We start from the raw sequence: 19,275 nt of genomic DNA, 5'->3' as shown, positions 1-19,275 counted from the left end.
ACCCCCTCCATCTTCATGATGGAGCACAGGAAGCTGACTCCAGACCAGGTGGAGGTTAGGGGTTAGAGGTTAGGGGTTAGAGGTTAGGGGTTAGAGGTTAGGGGTTAGAGGTTAGGGGTTAGGGTGGTTGTACTGTAATGTGTGTTGTCTATCAGGATGGAGCCCAGGAAGCTGCCTCTTCACCAGGTAGAGGTTAGAGGTTAGAGGTTAGAGGTTAGAGGTTAGAGGTTAGGGGTTAGGGTGGTTGTACTGTAATGTGTGTTGTCTATCAGGATGGAGCCCAGGAAGCTGCCTCCAGACCAGGTGGAGGTTAGGGGTTAGAGGTTAGAGGTTAGAGGTTAGGGGTTAGGGTGGTTGTACTGTAATGTGTGTTGTCTATCAGGATGGAGCCCAGGAAGCTGCCTCCTCACCAGGTAGAGATTGATGCCATCCAGCAGAATTCCACCCAGATCTTCCACAAGGTCCACTTCCCCAACGACATGGAGGAGGTAATATAAGGGGATCCCTCCATCACATTCCCAGTTGCCAAATGTTCAGCTAAACTTCTAATGAATCCTTCCAAAATAATAGGACTTAGATATGCCCTACATGTCACCTGCAACACCGATGTTCCTTCGAGCCGGATAGGGAGGTAGGGTAGATAGGGACGATTGTCCTGGCAAATGTTGTTCCTTTTGTTGCCCTGTACATAATCTTCTGAGAACACACATACCATACCTGTCCTGTACTGTCCTGTGGAATCCTCCATTCCCATGCTCACTCCATCCTCCTCCTCCTCCTCCTCCTCCTCCCCCCCTTCCTCCTCCTCCACCACCTCCTCCTCCTACTCCCCCCCCTTCTCCTCCTCCACCACCTCCTCCCCCCTTCCTCCTCCTCCTCCTCCCCCTCTTTCTACTCCTCCTCCCCCCTCCTCCTCCTCCTCCCCCCCCTCTCCCTCCACCTCCTCCTCCTCCTCCTCCCCCTCTTTCTACTCCTCCTCCCTCCCTCCCCCCTCTCCCTCCCCCTCTTTCTACTCCTCCTCCCCCTCTTTCTACTCCTCCTCCCTCCCCCTCTTTCTACTCCTCCTCCCTCCCCCTCTTTCTACTCCTCCTCCCTCCCCCCCTCTCCCTCCCCCTCTTTCTACTCCTCCTCCTCCTCCTCCTCCCCCTCTTTCTACTCCTCCTCCCCCCCTCTCCCTCCCCCTCCTCCCTCCCCCTCCTCCCCCTCTTTCTACTCCCCCTCCTCCTCCCCCTCTTTCTACTCCTCCCCCTCTTTCTACGCCTCCCCCTCCTCCTCCCCCTCCTCCCTCTGTAGGTCTTCGAGGTCAACACCAGCACTAGGATCAGGGACCTCTGTCAGACCATCTCCGCCAAGCTCCAGCTGGTCTCATCTGACGGCTTCAGCATCTTCGTCAAAACACCCGACAAGGTTTGTCATCAATATAACATCATATGGAATAATAATAATCTGGCTGGGTTTATATTTGTCCTGTTCCACACGTGTACCAGTGTGTTTTTTGTATATCCCAACTCCCCCTGAGACACCCACAGAGAGTGTGGTCACAGCCAGGGTCAGCCACTATCGACAGCGACCCTGGAGCAATTTGGGTGTAGTGCCTTGCTCAAGGGCACATCGACAGATGTTTTACCTTGTCGGCTCAGGGATTCCAACTAGCAACCTTTCGGTTACTGGCCCAACGCTCCAACCACTAGGCTACCTGCCGCCATATGTCGTCGATACCAGACTCCTGACCTCAGTGGCTCATAGTAGCCTGGTTCCCCTGGACTCAGATCTAGGACCAGGGCAGATCACACACACAGATCTAGCACCAGGGCAGATTCATGAACCTCACAGGGTTTTTTTGATATACAAAAAGCAGAATGTAAAAACGTGTCTTAACTATTTGTGTCTTAACTATTTTTGGGGGGTCCCTATGTTGTTCCCAGGTTCTCAGTCTGAATGAGTCAGACTACTTCTTTGACAGCCTGAGACAGATCACTGATTGGTCCAAGAAAGCCAAGAGCGTCAAAGAGGGTAAAATAAGATCAGATCATGTCTTTGGAATGCCATTGATATATCCATGGCCCAGTGTTGAACTCTTAACAATGCCCGGTGTGTGCGTGTGTTTGTGTGTGTGTGTGTGTGTGTGCGTGTGTGTGTGTGCGTGTGTGTGTGTGTGTGTGTGTGTGTGTGTGGGTGTGTAGGAGGAGGACCCATGAACATGACCTACCTAGTGTTCTTCATGAGGAAGCTGTGGTTTAACGTCAGTCCTGGCAGAGACCTGGAGGCTGACCTCATCTTCCACTACCCCCAGGTATGTTTCCAAATGGTACCCTATACATAGTGCACTATATAGGGAATAGGGTGCCATTCTCTGGTCTAAAGTAGTGCACTATATAGGGAATAGGGTGCCATTCTCTGGTCTAAAGTAGTGCACTATATAGGGAATAGGGTGCCATTTTGGGAAGCGTAATGGTTTATCTTCCACTGCCCTCGGGTGTGTTAAATGCCTTTCTCAAGCCACACTGACAGTAGGTGGCACCTCAGACATTGGTATCTGGCTCACTCCTACCAGATTCTCCCTGTCAACCCTTGAATTAACTAACCCTAACCCTTGAATTAACTAACCCTAACCCTTGAATTAACTAACCCTAACCCTTGAATTAACTAACCCTTGAATTCGAAACCAGCAAACCTTTTTTTCCCTGACTTTCCTCTAACCTCGCAGCTTCTGCAAACCCAAACACCAACCACCCTTACAGTACATAATGCCTAGCCAGGGATCCTTACCAGCCTTTCCCTCTCCCCACTAGGAGCTGCCAAAGTACCTGAGGGGGTACCACCGCTGCACGAAGGAGGACATGGTGAATGTAGGGGCTCTGCTCTTCAGGGTGAAGTCCAACAACGACAAGTCCCAGTTCGTTATGATCCCCAAGATGCTGAAAGACCTGGTGCCCGGCGACATGCTGAAGGCCATGTCCGCTACGGAGTGGCAGAAGGTAAGATCAATCAATCAAATTGATTCATAAAGCCGTTTTTACAGTGGCTTGCGAAAGTATTCACCCCCCTTGGCATTTTTCCAATTTGTTGCCTTACAACCTGGAATTAAAATGGATGTTTTGGGGGGGTTTGTTTCATTTGATTTACACAACATGCCTACCACTTTGAAGATGCAAAATATTTTTTATTGTGAAACAAACAAGAAATAAAAACAAAAAAAACAGAAAACTTGAGCATGCATAACTATTCACCCCCCCCAAAGTCAATACTTTGTAGAGCCACCTTCTGCAGCAATTACAGCTGCAAGTCTCTTGCGGTATGTCTCTATAAGGGGCGGCAGGTAGCTTAGTGGTTAAGAGTGTTGTGCTAGTAACCGAAAGGTCGCTGGTTCTAATCCCCGAGCCGACTAGGTGAAAAATCTGTCGATGTGCCCTTGAGCAAGGCACTTAACCCTAATTGCTCCTGTAAGTCGCTCTGGATAAGAGCGTCTGCTAAATGACTCAAATGTAAATGTAAAATGTAAATAAGCTTGTCACATCTAGCCACTGGGATTTTTGCCCATTCTTCAAGTCAAAACTGCTCCAGCTCCTTCAAGTTGGATGGGTTCCGCTGGTGTACAGCAATCTTTCAGTCATACCACATATTCTCAATTGGATTGAGGTCTGGGCTTTGACTAGGCCATTCCTAGACATTTAAATGTTTCCCCTTAAACCACTCAAGTGTTGCTTTAGCAGTATGCTTAGGGTCATTGTCCTGCTGGAAGGTAAACCTCCGTCCCAGTCTCAAATCTCTGGAAGACTGAAACAGGTTTCCCTCAAGAATTTCCCTGTATTTAGCGCCATTCAGCATTCCTTCAATTCTTACCAGTTTCCCAGTCCCTGCCAATGAAAAACATCCCCACAGCATGATGCTGCCACCACCATGCTTCATGTGGGGATGTTGTTCTCGGGGTGATGAGAGGTGTTGGGTTTGCGCCAGACAGCGTTTTCCTTGATGGCCAAAAAGCTCAATTTTAGTCTTATCTAACCAGAGTACCTTCTTCCATATGTTTGGGGAGTCTCCCACATGCCTTTTGGCGAACACCAAACGTGTTTGCTTATTTTTTTCTTCAAGCAATGGCTTTTTTCTGGCCACTCTTCCGTAAAGCCCAGCTCTGTGGAGTGTACGGCTTAAAGTGGTCCTATGGACAGATACTCCAATCTCCACTGTGGAGCTTTGCAGCTCCTTCAGGGTTATCTTTGGTCTCTTTGTTGCCTCTCTGATTAATGCCCTCCTTGCCTGGTCCGTGAGTTTTGGTGGGATCATGTGACAGATCATGTGACACTTAGATTGCACACAGGTGGACTTTATTTAACGAATTATGTGACTTCTGAAGGTAATTGGTTGCACCAGATCTTATTTAGGGGCTTCATAGCAAAAGGGGTGAATACATATGCACGCACCACTTTTCCGTTATTTATTTTGTATAATCATTTGAAACAAGTTATTTTTTTCATTTCACTTCACCAATTTGGACTATTTTGTGTATGTCCATTACATGAAATCCAAATAAATATCAATTTAAATTACAGGTTATAATGCAACAAAATAGGAAAAACGCCAAGGGGGGGGATGAATACTTTTGCAAGGCACTGTACATCCACATAAATGTAGTTGTCACAAAGTAAGAAAGCATTTGCTCCCAATTTGCTTCCCTACCGCTTCCCCTTATCCTTCCCCTTATCCTTATCCTTCCCCTTATCCTTCCCCTTATCCTTCCCCTTATCCTTATCTTTCTCCTTATCCGTATCGTTCCCCTTATCCTTATCTTTCTCCTTATCCGTATCGTTCCCCTTATCCTTATCCCTATCATTCCCCTTATCCTTATCCTTCCCCTTATCCTTGACACGATGTTAGCAGAAAGTAAGTATACTTAGCATGGGTTCACTCTATGGCTGCCGGTCTACCCATCATGGAACGTTGACTCAATATGGCTGCCGGTCTACCCATTGTGGAACGTTGACTTGATGTGGATGTCCATTCTATAGATTATATTTGTATGAGAGGGTCTTCCTCTCTCAATCGCTGTATTCTGGGACTGGGTGATAGAGGGACTGGGTGATAGAGGGACTGGGTGATAGAGGGACTGGGTGATAGAGGGACTGGGTGATAGAGGGGCTGGGTGATAGAAGGGCTGACTGGCTGATGGAGGGGCTGACTGGGTGATAGAGGGACTGGGTGATAGAGGGGCTGGGTGATAGAGGGGCTGGGTGATAGAGGGACTGGGTGATAGAGGGACTGGGTGATAGAGGGACTGGGTGATAGAGGGACTGGGTGATAGAGGGACTGGGTGATAGAGGGACTGGGTGATGGAGGGACTGGGTGATGGAGGGACTGGGTGATGGAGGGACTGGGTGATAGAGGGACTGGCTGATAGAGGGACTGGGTGATAGAGGGAATGGGTGATAGAGGGACTGGGTGATAGAGGGACTGGGTGATAGAGGGACTGGGTGATAGAGGGACTGGGTGATAGAGGGACTGGGTGATGGAGGGGCTGACTGGGTGATGGGAGGGGCTGACTGGGTGATGGAGGGGCTGACTGGGTGATGGGAGGGGCTGACTGGGTGATGGGAGGGGCTGACTGGGTGATGGGAGGGGCTGACTGGGTGATGGGAGGGGCTGACTGGGTGATGGGAGGGGCTGACTGGGTGATGGGAGGGGCTGACTGGGTGATGGAGGGGCTGACTGGGTGATGGAGGGGCTGACTGGGTGATGGAGGGGCTGACTGGGTGATGGAGGGGCTGACTGGGTGATGGGAGGGGCTGACTGGGTGATGGGAGGGGCTGACTGGCTGATGGGAGGGGCTGACTGGGTGATGGGAGGGGCTGACTGGGTGATGGGAGGGGCTGACTGGGTGATGGGAGGGGCTGACTGGGTGCTAGCCGGGTGACCGTTGATGACAGCATGTAGCCTATACACAAAGGACTGTCTGCAGCTCCATCATGCCATCCCTGTGGCCCCACGAGGATCAAATATGTAAAATGTCTTATGTCCATTTTTATCTCTTTCATATTTGCTACTAGAATATTGTTGCGGCGTACAACAAGCAGGCTGGTATGACTGCTGAAGAAGCCATGCTGGCGTTCCTCAAGGTGGTCTGTCGCTGGCCCACCTTCGGCTGCGCTTTCTTTGAAGTGAAGGTATGGAACAGGCATTTGATTTATCACAAAGGAAGTTCCCCTCAGGATAAATGGGTATTTTGAGCTGGTGTACCACAGTGGGTGGGGCATCCGGCTCGAAAGACCCAATTAAAGTTATTCTAAGGTTGTTTCCCAAATGGCACCCTATTCTCTATATAGTGTACTAATTCGATAGGGTTCTGGTTAAAAGTAGTGCACTATATAGGGGAATAGGGTGCCATTTGGGACGCATCCTAAGTCTAAAAAGTGACAAACTGCTCTATTTTCCTTCAGAAACAGATATTTTGTTTCTTCTCTTTTTTCCAGCAAACGTCAGAGCCTAACTTCCCAGATATCGTGAGGATTGCCATCAGCAAACAGGGGGTCACAATCATCCACCCCAAAACCAAGGTAAAACACACACACACACACACACAACACACACAACACACAACACACAACACACACACGCACACGCACACGCACACGCACACACACACACACACACACACACACACACACACACACACACACACACAACACACAACACACAACACACAACACACAACACACACAACACACAACACACAACACACAACACACACAACACACACACACACACACAATCTCAAAGTTCATTCACCATCAAAGACTCCTTGTTTGTCCTCTTGAGTAATGGATGGTAAATTGTTTTAAGAAGCCTGCCGTAAAGAGCTCCATGTCTGTCTCTCCCATAGGATATTCTGGTGACACACCCGTTCAACCGTATCGCTAACTGGTGCAGTGGATCCACCTACTTCCACATCACAGTGGGCAACCTGGTCAAGGGAAACAAGATCCTGTGTGAAACATCACTGGTAAGACATATATTACCGATCCTGTGTGAAACATCACTGGTAAGACATATATTACCGATCCTGTGTGAAACATCACTGGTAAGACATATATTACCGATCCTGTGTGAAACATCACTGGTAAGACATATATTACCGATCCTGTGTGAAACATCACTGGTAAGACATATATTACCGTTAGTTTTCTACTGTTGAATGTTGACTTGTCACTAGTTCTTTTGTGTGCCTCTTTCTCCTATTTATTATGGAAGCCTATTGCTGTCATGTCAGTAAGCTTCTACGGAAGCCCTTAAGCCCAAGGCAAAACAATTATAATAACTTGGAATTATCTGGTTGAAACGACTTATTATCTCATTTTAACGACTTAATTGTTATTATGTCTAATTAGGCCTAATTCGTTATGCAGATTGTCAGACCGTGTAATGGTTGCTGCAGCCATTAATTCACTGATTCCATCCATTGATATGATTATTCATTGACAGTTCTTTGATAGCCTTGAGCAGGGCTGCGTTGGAAGGCCAGAGCGTAGGCCTTGAGCAGGGCTGCGTTGGAAGGCCAGAGCGTAGGCCTTGAGCAGGGCTGCGTTGGAAGGCCAGAGCGTAGGCCTTGAGCAGGGCTGCGTTGGAAGGCCAGAGCGTAGGCCTTGAGCAGGGCTGCGTTGGAAGGCCAGAGCGTAGGCCTTGAGCAGGGCTGCGTTGGAAGGCCAGAGCGTAGGCCTTGAGCAGGGCTGCGTTGGAAGGCCAGAGCGTAGGCCTTGAGCAGGGCTGCGTTGGAAGGCCAGAGCGTAGGCCTTGAGCAGGGCTGCGTTTGAAGGCCAGAGCGTAGGCCTTGAGCAGGGCTGCGTTGGAAGGCCAGAGCGTAGGCCTTGAGCAGGGCTGCGTTGGAAGGCCAGAGCGTAGGCCTTGAGCAGGGCTGCGTTGGAAGGCCAGAGCGTAGGCCTTGAGCAGGGCTGCGTTTGAAGGCCAGAGCGTAGGCCTTGAGCAGGGCTGCGTTGGAAGGCCAGAGCGTAGGCCTTGAGCAGGGCTGCGTTGGAAGGCCAGAGCGTAGGCCTTGAGCAGGGCTGCGTTGGAAGGCCAGAGCGTAGGCCTTGAGCAGGGCTGCGTTTGAAGGCCAGAGCGTAGGCCTTGAGCAGGGCTGCGTTGGAAGGCCAGAGCGTAGGCCTTGAGCAGGGCTGCGTTGGAAGGCCAGAGCGTAGGCCTTGAGCAGGGCTGCGTTGGAAGGCCAGAGCGTAGGCCTTGAGCAGGGCTGCGTTTGAAGGCCAGAGCGTAGGCCTTGAGCAGGGCTGCGTTGGAAGGCCAGAGCGTAGGCCTTGAGCAGGGCTGCGTTGGAAGGCCAGAGCGTAGGCCTTGAGCAGGGCTGCGTTGGAAGGCCAGAGCGTAGGCCTTGAGCAGGGCTGCGTTTGAAGGCCAGAGCGTAGGTGGGCGAGTGGGGAGCGAGGAGCGGAGCATAATACCAGCAGATTTAAAAAATGGTGTCAGTCTTCTCTCCTGCTCCAATTTCCCTCTGGTTCTGCTCAGCTACAAGCTCTGGTACTGCTCAGCCACAATCTCTGGTACTGCTCAGCCACAAGCTCTGGTACTGCTCAGCCACAAGCTCTGGCACTGCTCAGCCACAAGCTCTGGTACTGCTCAGCCACAAGCTCTGGTACTGCTTAGCCACAAGCTCTGGTACTGCTTAGCCACAAGCTCTGGCACTGCTCAGCCACAAGCTCTGGTACTGCTCAGCCACAAGCTCTGGGCATGCTTAGCCACAAGCTCTGGTACTGCTCAGCCTATAGCCATGATATAAACAAGAGAAAGGAGAATTGAATATATTTGAAAAGCCACATTTTTAAAAATACATTGAGATGAAGCTGCCACCGTGTGTGGATGCTATATTTCAAAAATGTTGATATTTCTTACATGTCTATTGGGCCATTTTTTTATTTATTTTTTATCTGAGAAATAAGTCGGCTGCCAGTACAGTGCAATACACTTTTTAGTGAACTAATTACAGAATATGTATAGGAGCAAATCAGCCTGAATATCAGGACGCACAACTGCGACCCGTTTCGACTACTAATTCATGCACATATTGCACCTGAAACTGTTCTTTAGAGATTGCAACCCCTCTGTCCCCACGAAAATAAATTCCACAAATTAACTTTTAACAAGGCACACCTGTTATTTGAAATGCATTCCAGGTGACTACCTCATGAAGCTGGTTGAGAGAATGCCAAGAGTGTGCAAAGCTGTCATCAAGGCAAAGGGTGGCTATTTGAAGAATCTCAAATAGAAAATATATTTTGATTTGTTTAACACTTTTTTGGTTACTACATTACTCCATATTTGTTATTTCATAGTTTTGATGTCTTCACTATTATTCTACAATGTAGAAAATAGTCAAAATAAAGAAAAACCCTGGAATGAGTAGGTGTGTCCAAACTTTTGACTGGTACTGTATATATACAGTTGAAGTCGGAAGTTTACATACACCTTGGCCAAATACATTCACAATTCCTGACATTTAATCCTAGTAAAAATTCCCTGTCTTAGGTCAGTTAGGATCACCACTTTATTTTAAGAATGTGAAATGTCAGAATAATTGTAGAGAGAATGATTTATTTCAGCTTTTATTTTTTTCATCACATTCCCAGTGGGTCAGAAGTTTACATACACTCAATTAGTATTTGGTTACATTGCCTTTAAATTGTTTAACTTGGGTCAAACGTTTTGGGTAGCCTTCCACAAGCTTCCCACAATAAGTTGGGCGAATTTTGGCCCATTCCTCCTGACAGAGCTGGTGTAACTGAGTCAGGTTTGTTGGCCTCCTTGCTCGCACACGCTTTTTAAGTTCTGCCCACAAATGTTCTATAGGATTGAGGTCAGGGCTTTGTGATGGCCACTCCAATACCTTGACTTTGTTGTCCTTAAGCCATTTTGCCACAATTTTGGAAGTATGCTTGGGGTCATTGTCCATTTGGAAGACCCATTTGCGACCAAGCTTTAACTTCCTGACTGATGTCTTGAGATGTTGCTTCAATATATCCACATAATTTTCCTTCCTTATGATGCCATTTATTTTGTGAAGTGCACCAGTCCCTCCTGCAGCAAAGCACCCCCACAGCATGATGCTGCCACCCCCGTGCTTCACGGTTGGGATGGTGTTCTTCGGCTTGCAAGTTACCCCCTTTTTCCTCCAAACATAACGATGGTCATTATGGCCAAACAGTTATATTTTTGTTTCATCACACCAGAGGACATTTCTCCAAAAAGTACAATCTTTGTCCCCATGTGCAGATGCAAACCATAGTCTGGCTTTTTTATGGCGGTTTTGGAGCAGTGGCTTCTTCCTTACTGAGCGGCCTTTCAGGTTATGTTGATATAGGACTTGTTTTACTGTGGATGTAGATACTTTTGTACCTGTTTCCTCCAGCATCTTCATAAGGTCCTTTGCTGTTGTTCTGGGATTGATTTGCACTTTTCGCACCAAAGTACGTTGATCTCTAGGAGACAGAACGCGTCTCCTTCCTGAGCGGTTTGACGGCTGCATGGTCCCATGGTGTTTATACTTGCGTACTATTGTTTGTACAGATTAATGTGGTACCTTCAGGTGTTTGGAAATTGCTCCCAAGAATGAACCAGAACATTCAAAGTAGATGTCCTAACTGACTTGCCAAAAGTTTTAATGACTCCAACCTAAGTGTATGTAAACTTCCGACTTCAACTGTACACTACCGTTCAAAAGTTTGGGGTCACTTAGAAATGTCCTTGTTTTCGAAAGAAAAGCAATTTTTTTGTCTATTAAAATAACATCAAATTGATCAGAAATACAGTGTAGACATTGTAAATGGCTATTGTAGCTGGAAATGGCTGATTCTTTTTATGGAATATCTACATAGGCGTACAGAGGCCCATTATCAGCAACCATCAGTCCTGTGTTCCAATGGCACGTTGTGTTTGCTAATCAAAGTTTATCATTTTAAAAGGCTAATTGATCATTAGAAAACCCTTTTGCAATTATGTTAGCACAGCTGAAAACTGTCGTGCTGATTAAAGAAGCAATAAAACTGGCCTTCTTGAGACTAGTTGCGTATCTGGAGGATCAGCAATTGTGGGTTCGATTACAGGCTCAAAATGGCCAGAAACAAATAACTTTCTTCTGAAACTCGTCAGTCTATTCTTGTTCTGAGAAATGAAGGCTATTCCATGCGAGAAATTGCCAAGAAACTGAAGATCCCGCACAACGCTGTGTACTACTCCCTTCACAGAACAGCGCAAACTGGCTCTAACCAGAATAGAAAGAGGAGTGGGAGGCCCCGGTGCACAACTGAGCAAGAGGACAAATACATTAGTGTCTAGTTTGAGAAACAGGTGCTTCACAGGTCCTCAACTGGCAGCTTCATTAAACAGTACCCTGTAAAACACCAGTCTCAACGTCAACAGTGAAGAGGCGGCTCCGGGATGCTGACCTTCTAGGCAGAGTTGCAAAGAAAAAGCCATATCTCAGACTGGCCAATAAAAATAAAAGATTAAGATGGGCAAAAGAACACAGACACTGGACAGAGGAAGATTGGAAAAAAGTGTTATGGACAGACGAATCGAAGTTTGATGTGTTCGGATCACAAAGAATAATGCCCATCTTAATCTTTTTATTTTATTGGTTAGTCTGAGATATGGCTTTTTCTTTGCAACCATAAGCCGCCTCCAACGTTGTTTTAGAGAATTTGGCAGTGCGTCCAACCGGCCTCACAACCTCAGACGGCGTGTATGGCGTTGTGTGGGCGAGCAGTTTGCTGATGTCAACGTTGTGAACAGAGTGCCCCATGGTGGCAGGCATAAGCTACGGACAACGAACACAATTGCATTTTATCGATGGCAATTTGAATACACAGAGATACCGTGACGAGATCCTGAGGCCCATTGTCGTGCCATTCTTCCATCACCTCATGTTTCAGCATGATGATGCACAGACCCATTTTGCAAGGATCTGTACACAATTCCATTCCAAGTTTTTGTTATTTTGCCTTGGGCTTCAGGGCTTCCATCATTTCTTATTAACTCATGATATAAATATTATGTTAAACTGTTATTTCCTATTTATTCTGAATGATTTTTCATGTTGTTCTACTTTGTTCTCCAGGGCTATAAAATGGATGATCTGTTGACCTCCTATGTCAACATGTATCTGAATGAGAGGAAAGCTGTGAGGAACCAGAGATACAACTAGTACCGTGTAACCAGGAACCAACACGTGATCAACAGGCTGCTGTGATCTAAGAAACATGATTCCAACTGTGCCTTGAATTTTCATGCATTTGCGTGTGCTAACACACACGCAAACACATGAACACGCACATACACACACATGAACACGCATGTACACACATACACACACATGCATCACACACACACACACACACACACGCATGCAACACACACACATGCAACACACACACACATGCAACACACACACACACATGCATTTGTTTAGGTTTAAAGATCATTTTTGGAGTCTAAATTAATAATGTAACTTGTGAATTGTGATTTCAAATTAATAAATACTGCAGGACGATCTACAACAGATTATCTAACTTGAAATATGAATTTGCTTTTCCATGCATGGTACCAAATGTCTTATGTGCCGCAAGGAGGGCATAACTTATTTATAACTTTATGAAATATTACTGAAAATAATGACTTATCTCATTGAATTCTGCCATGTGTGTCCCTGACGTCTCTTATGACGAAACAGGAGTTGTCTGCCTTCGTGCTTCCAAAAAATGTTTTCATGGACTGCTTCTTTTGTTGAAAGCAGATTAATTTGTTTTGAGTAAAATTGACACAAACTTTTCCTGTGTCTGATTTTATTACCCTCGTCACTGGTGTGTCTTTTGTTTGTGAGAGATTGATTTAGGTTCTCTGTGTTTTATTAACATTACAGCATCCCCGGTTACCACAGCTACTATAGCCGGTTGATGCTTCTGATAAAGAAAGGACAAGAGTGAGAGAGAGAGGGGGGAGGGAGTGAGAGAGAGAAGGGGGTGAAAGGACAAGAGAGAGAAGGGAGAGAGAGGGGGGGGAGGGAGTGAGAGAGAGAAGGGGGTGAAAGGACAAGAGAGAGAAGGGAGAGAGAGGGGGGAGGGAGAGAGAGAGAGAAGGGGGTGAAAGGACAAGAGAGAGAAGGGAGAGAGAGAGGGGGGAGGGAGAGAGAGAGAGAAGGGGGTGAAAGGACAAGAGAGAGAAGGGAGAGAGAGAGGGGGGAGGGAGTGAGAGAGAGAGAGAAGGGGGTGAAAGGACAAGAGAGAGAAGGGAGAGAGAGGGGGGAGGGAGTGAGAGAGAGAAGGGGGTGAAAGGACAAGAGAGAGAAGGGAGAGAGAGAGGGGGGAGGGAGTGAGAGAGAGAAGGGGGTGAAAGGACAAGAGAGAGAAGGGAGAGAGAGGGGGGAGGGAGTGAGAGAGAGAAGGGGGTGAAAGGACAAGAGAGAGAAGGGGGAGAGAGAGAGGGGGGAGGGAGTGAGAGAGAGAAGGGGGTGAAAGGACAAGAGAGAGAAGGGAGAGAGAGAGGAGGAGGGAGTGAGAGAGAGAAGGGGGTGAAAGGACAAGAGAGAGAGGGGGGAGGGAGAGAAAGCAAGAGGGGGAGGAAGGGAGGGGGAGAGAGAGAAGGGGGTGAAAGGACAAGAAGGAGAAGGGAGAGAGAGTTGTTGTTTTTAGCAGCTTGACTGGGGACCATTTCAGACCGCTTCCATTATGAACGCAGAGCTTGTCCGTCTATCTGTATCGGTCACAGCAGTTTGAGGAATAATCAATTTCCGACAGTAAACAGTTTTGCTTCATAATCAAATCAAACTGTATTGGTCGCATACACATATTTAGCAGATGTTATTGCGGGTGTAGCGAAATGCTTGTGTTCCCAGCACCAAGAGTTTTGCTACATAATGTTTCTACCCATGGGGACAGACAGACGGACAACACAACAAAGACCAAGAAGAAGATGCGGTCTAATTAAGAGTTGGCAGTGAATTAACGGGAGGGTATGATGTCAAAGCTTCTCCACAGACAAACTAGATATTACCCTTATTCAGATAGGCTTATTCCCTAGATAGTGCACTACTTTGGACCTGAGTTCTATGGGTCCTGGTCAAAAGTAGTGCACTATATATTGTTTTAGTGTGTACAGTCGTGATCAAAAGGGACATGCATGGTACCTTTTGTACCATAGCTTCAGTTAACTTGTTAACAACTTGTTGTCTATTTTTTTTGAGTGTACATACAGGACTGTATCGTCTGCATACATCTGCGTGTTAACTTGTTGGCAAGCAAGTGGGAGATCATTTATATAGATGGTAAACAGAAGGGGGCCTAATATTGACCCTTGTGGGACCCCAATGTTATAGTAAAGAGAGTCTGAGTGCCCCCCCCCCCAGATTAACCCTTTGGCTTCTGTTTGTCAGATAGGAACACATCCAACTAATGGCTTCAGTGGACACATTAAAAGGGAGGATAGTTTGGATAGGAGGACCTCATGATTCACAGTATCAAAGGCCTTTTTAAAAGATCAAAAAGACTGCGCTGGCTTCACCACCTATGTCCAGTTAAGATTTAATGCACTCCAGAAAATAGCAATTGGCTGTTTCAGTAGAATAGTTAGTTCTGAATCCAAATTGCATTTGATGTATGGAGTTGCCCTGATTGAGGTGATCAGCCACCCGTCTTTCAGCTACTTTTCAAAGCACTGGAAGAATGTAATTTTCCACCAGTGTTGGGTCACCAGATTTTTTAAACAGGTATCACTGCAGCAGACTTCCAAGCATTGGGGGGGGAAAAAACATATTTGATGGACAGATTAACTAGATGATAGGGTCAATCAGAGAATATTTGTGTCTCTTCAGGAATACAGTGGCTAGACCAAACACGTATTTTGTTCTAGAGCTCCTGGAGAAGCTGATAATACTGTCCACTGATGACGCTGAGATTTCAGGAATTCTGAATATTGGTTTATTATGATCAATGGGAGTGAGAATTGTGGTCTTGGTTGAAAATCTTCGAGCCAGTTCCCTGACAGAGTCAACAAAAAAATTGTTGAAGGTGGTGGATATGAAATTGGAGTCTTGAATTAGAATCCCATTAACCTTTAATTTTACTTTTCAGCTCCTCTCCCTGTTAGTTGAGGTTTTCCCAAATCACTTTGCCATTTCTTTTTGCTTCATTGATCACTCTGAGGAAGAACTCTGCTTTTGCTTTTTTTTTTTAATATTCCTTACCACCTTATTTCTCAGTGCTATAAATATACGTCTGTCATCATTCTGACCAGACTTCTGTGCTTTTTTCAAGGAAAGATCGCGTTCTCTCATCTGCCTCCAGAGGTCCTCGTTGAGCCATGGTAGAGAGGTTTTCCGTCATGGCTTACGTTGACATTTCCTGGTAAAAGAGGTATCCACTTTGTCAATAGCTGACAGAAACGTTCTGTATCCAGACTCTGGATCATCATTGCTTTAATACAGGGGTGTCAAACGTCCGGCCCGCGGGCCGGATCAGGCCCGCAAACGGGTTTAATCCGGCCCGCGAGATGATTTTGAAAAAAAATTATAATAATAATAATAATAATAATAATTTTGTAAAGTATAAAAATGCGCTGCAATTTTTCAATAAAATAAACTGCTGTTCCAATTGCGTCCACTGGATGGCGCAATAGCAATTATTTTTATCTACATTTCTGCCTGAGAAATGACACCCTGATATAGTTCTGTGATCTGTGAAACAGTTCTGTTAATCACTGAGGCATTGTGTGTTTGTGTGTTCTTTTTCTTTAGAATTTTCAAATAAACTTGACGTGTTTTATGATTAATAGTGATGTTGTGCTTGTACTATTTTGGACACACTGTCCTCAGGCTCCAGCTTTATGTTGTATGTTGATCGTATTAAAACAAAGAAAACAATCTGAAGTTGTTGTTTTTAAGTTATATATATACCATGATTTTTCCGGTCCGGCCCACTTGGGAATAGATTTTCCTCCATGTGGCCCCTGAGCTAAAATGAGTTTGACACCCCTGCTTTAATAGATCAGACCAGTCAATTTGACTTATAGCTGCTTCGTAGTTACTCTGCTCACTTTTCTGGATTTTTTTTATCGTACTGTTGCACATTAATATGGTTCTTAAATCTCTTTTTAGTGAGCTTTCTAACCACCAATGTAACATTGTGGTCAGATATGCCAGTTAGTAAGTTAATGGACTTAGTTATTCGATCAGGTCTGTTAGTAAACACCAGATCAATTTGAGTCTGGGATGTCTGTGTTACTCTGGTTGGTCCTTGTATTAGTTGAGTCAGGTTGAAATAGTCTGTGATCTCTGAGTTTTTTCCTGCAAGTTTTGTTTTCCCAGTTTATATTGAAATCACCCATGAAGATGATCTCCTTCTTATGATCACATTCTTTAAGCATGTCATTTGGATGGTGATAAAACAACATATCAGATGTTGGTGGTCGATATAATCCAATAATAGTGAGAGACATATGAGGGGAGAGGAAGACATTCAGCCCCAGACATTCAAGGTCATTGGCATGTTTCCATATGATACGATGGCATTTAAAGTTATCTTTCATGTATTTTTACATTTTACATTTTAGTCATTTAGCAGACGCTCTTATCCAGAGAGACTTACAGTTAGTGAATACATTTTTATTTTAAAAAAATAAAAAAATCATACTGGCCCCCCGTGGGAATCGAACCCACAACCCTGGCGTTGCAAACGCCATGCTCTATCAACTGAGCTACATCCCTGCCGGCCATTCCCTCCCCTACCCTGGACGACGCTGGGCCAATTGTGCGCCGCCCATGTACATAAGCAATCCACCCCCTCTGCCCTCTCCCCTGTCCCTCCTGAATATGGAATATCCAGGGACATTAAAGTCAGAAATAGGAGAAGATTTCTTCAGCCATGTCTCAGAGAAACAGAAAAAAAATCTAGATTAGAGTCATTCAATAAATGTTCTACCTGTTCACTCTTAGAAATAATGCTACGAATATTCAGATGACCTCCTAATATTCCTCTAGGCTTGGAGCGAGGGTCCCAGAGCATTTTAGCCTGATTAACGGTTTGAAAACGTTTCATGGTACAATGTTTTCTAATAGCTGGGTTAAGGGAACTGAGTTTCTGTCTCGAAGGCGGGTTTTGTTTGGGACATATATCAAGAGTTTGCATTAAAATGAGATTACCTGCAGATTGCTCATTCTCTGAAAAGCCATGTTAGTGACAGACGTCATGTTCACATACACAGAAGGTCCTTCTCTGAACCAGATACTATAGGCTACTCAGTCATAGACTGTTCTCTCTGCTACCGCACGGCAAGCGGTACCAGAGTGCCAAGTCTAGGTCCAAAAGACTTCTCAACAGCTTCTACACCCAGGCCATAAGACTCCTAAACAGCTAATCATGGCTACCCGGACTATTTGCACTGCTAATTATGTTAATTATTTATGCATAGTCACTTTAACTCTACCCACATGTACATATTACTTCAACTACCTCAACTAGACGGTGCCCCCCGCACATTGACTCTGCACCGGTACCCCCCCGTATATATACCCTCCCTACTGTTATTTTATTTTACTTCTGCTCTTTTTCAACACTTTTTTGTTGTTTTATTTTTACTTTTTTATTAAAAAATAAATGCACTGTTGGTTAAGGGCTTGTAAGTAAGCATTTCACTGTAATGTCTACACCTGTTGTATTCGGCGCATGTGGCCAATAAAATGTGATTTTATTTTATTTGAAATATAGATTATTTCCACCATTCATCAATGATTTCGGTCTGGATGGATAATTAGGGGGCCTTTTCTCCACTTCTCCCAGAAATGACATCCTCCATATCAGCCTTGGTTTCTGCAGGGGACCAGACTCAGGACTCCGATGGCACTTGGGTGTTTGTTGATTCCAGATTGTTTGAATTGCCAACATTGATGTTTGGCTGCCTTCTTTAGTATTCCGCTGAGAGTAGCACGGCCTTCATGGTCCCTGATTATCCTCTGAGTTTTCTATTGGGTTATGATTGTCACTGGTCTCAGTCGCCACTTTCTTCATTTTTCTTCTTCTTTTTCTTCTCCTTCTTCTTCTTAGAATGAGAGGTCATTGTTGTAGACTCTGGCTCACCAGGTACCAACTCCAATGTTTCATTCACTCCGTCTTTGTCCTTGGGAGCCGAGAAATGATGCTCTTCAACCTCAGTCTGACTTTGTGTAATTTCAGCGGAGATATGTGATACGTCTGCCCTACTCATGGGGACAGGATTGTTGTCCTGCGCATAGTGTAAAAAAAAGTTTCCTCTATGCACCTTATGTTGTCCAGTGTAGTAGGACTGTCCTCTACCGTCTCCTGACCCCCTCTAGCGTGGGATTGTGTCTGCCAGTCCGGGGCCAGTCCGGGGCCAGTCCGGTCTACGCGCAGGGCCTTGTCCATCATAAAATACTTTGATCCAGTCAGGGCCCATCTTTAGAGAGTGATGGGTGCTGCTTCATCATATACAAAACGATCTCCATTGGAGCAGTTTGTAAGTGGACCCTTGAATCTTATCACTCTCCCCACCACCTTACATCCAGCTTTAGCCAGAAACTCAGTCACAGCACTATCATCTGCTGATTCAGGTAGTTCTTTAATTGTAACTTGAATTGAGTTCTGGTCAGCCATGCCCGACTTCACACTGAAAGGATTATTCTCTTTGAACACAGCATGTTTTCCTCTGACTGTTATTCCTCTGATCAGAAGCTTTGCCCTTGCTTCCTTACTGAGAAGATATATACGCCAGACTACACGTACTCTCTACACTGACCTCAAGTGGTTTGGATAAATGTCATGTATGAGACTGTGTTGGAGCTCCTCCTCCTTAATGAGGTAGACAGAGCTCCTCCTCCTTAATGAGGTAGGCAGAGCTCCTCCTCCTTAATGAGGTAGACAGAGCTCCTCCTCCTTAATGAGGTAGGCAGAGCTCCTCCTCCTTAATGAGGTAGACAGAGCTCCTCCTCCTTAATGAGGTAGGCAGAGCTCCTCCTCCTTAATGAGGTAGACAGAGCTCCTCCTCCTTAATGAGGTAGGCAGAGCTCCTCCTCCTTAATGAGGTAGGCAGAGCTCCTCCTCCTTAATGAGGTAGACAGAGCTCCTCCTCCTTAATGAGGTAGGCAGAGCTCCTCCTCCTTAATGAGGTAGACAGAGCTCCTCCTCCTTAATGAGGTAGGCAGAGCTCCTCCTCCTTAATGAGGTAGACAGAGCTCCTCCTCCTTAATGAGGTAGGCAGAGCTCCTCCTCCTTAATG

The 19,275-nt window shown here is 45.8% G+C and overlaps 1 protein-coding gene across 1 annotated transcript; it reads left to right on the top strand.

The window, feature by feature from the left end:
• Positions 1 to 459: 459 nt before the first annotated feature.
• Positions 460 to 7,284, top strand: LOC311137612 (myosin-VIIa-like; the record flags this gene model as incomplete). The annotated part of the gene is made up of 9 exons (XM_084172114.1): positions 460 to 488; positions 1,294 to 1,407; positions 1,926 to 2,013; positions 2,184 to 2,293; positions 2,793 to 2,978; positions 6,042 to 6,158; positions 6,465 to 6,548; positions 6,875 to 6,994; positions 7,243 to 7,284. Exons 1-9 carry the CDS (start codon positions 480 to 482, stop codon positions 7,282 to 7,284), a joined length of 870 nt encoding a protein of 289 aa, XP_084028240.1. The 5' UTR covers positions 460 to 479.
• Between the last annotated feature and the right edge of the window lie 11,991 nt (positions 7,285 to 19,275).

The sequence above is a fragment of the Coregonus lavaretus genome (assembly GCF_964263955.1).
Source record: "Coregonus lavaretus genome assembly, chromosome: 11".
NCBI lineage: Eukaryota > Metazoa > Chordata > Actinopteri > Salmoniformes > Salmonidae > Coregonus > Coregonus lavaretus.
Note: the sequence above shows the minus strand (reverse complement) of the source record. Positions and strands in the feature narration are given on the sequence as shown.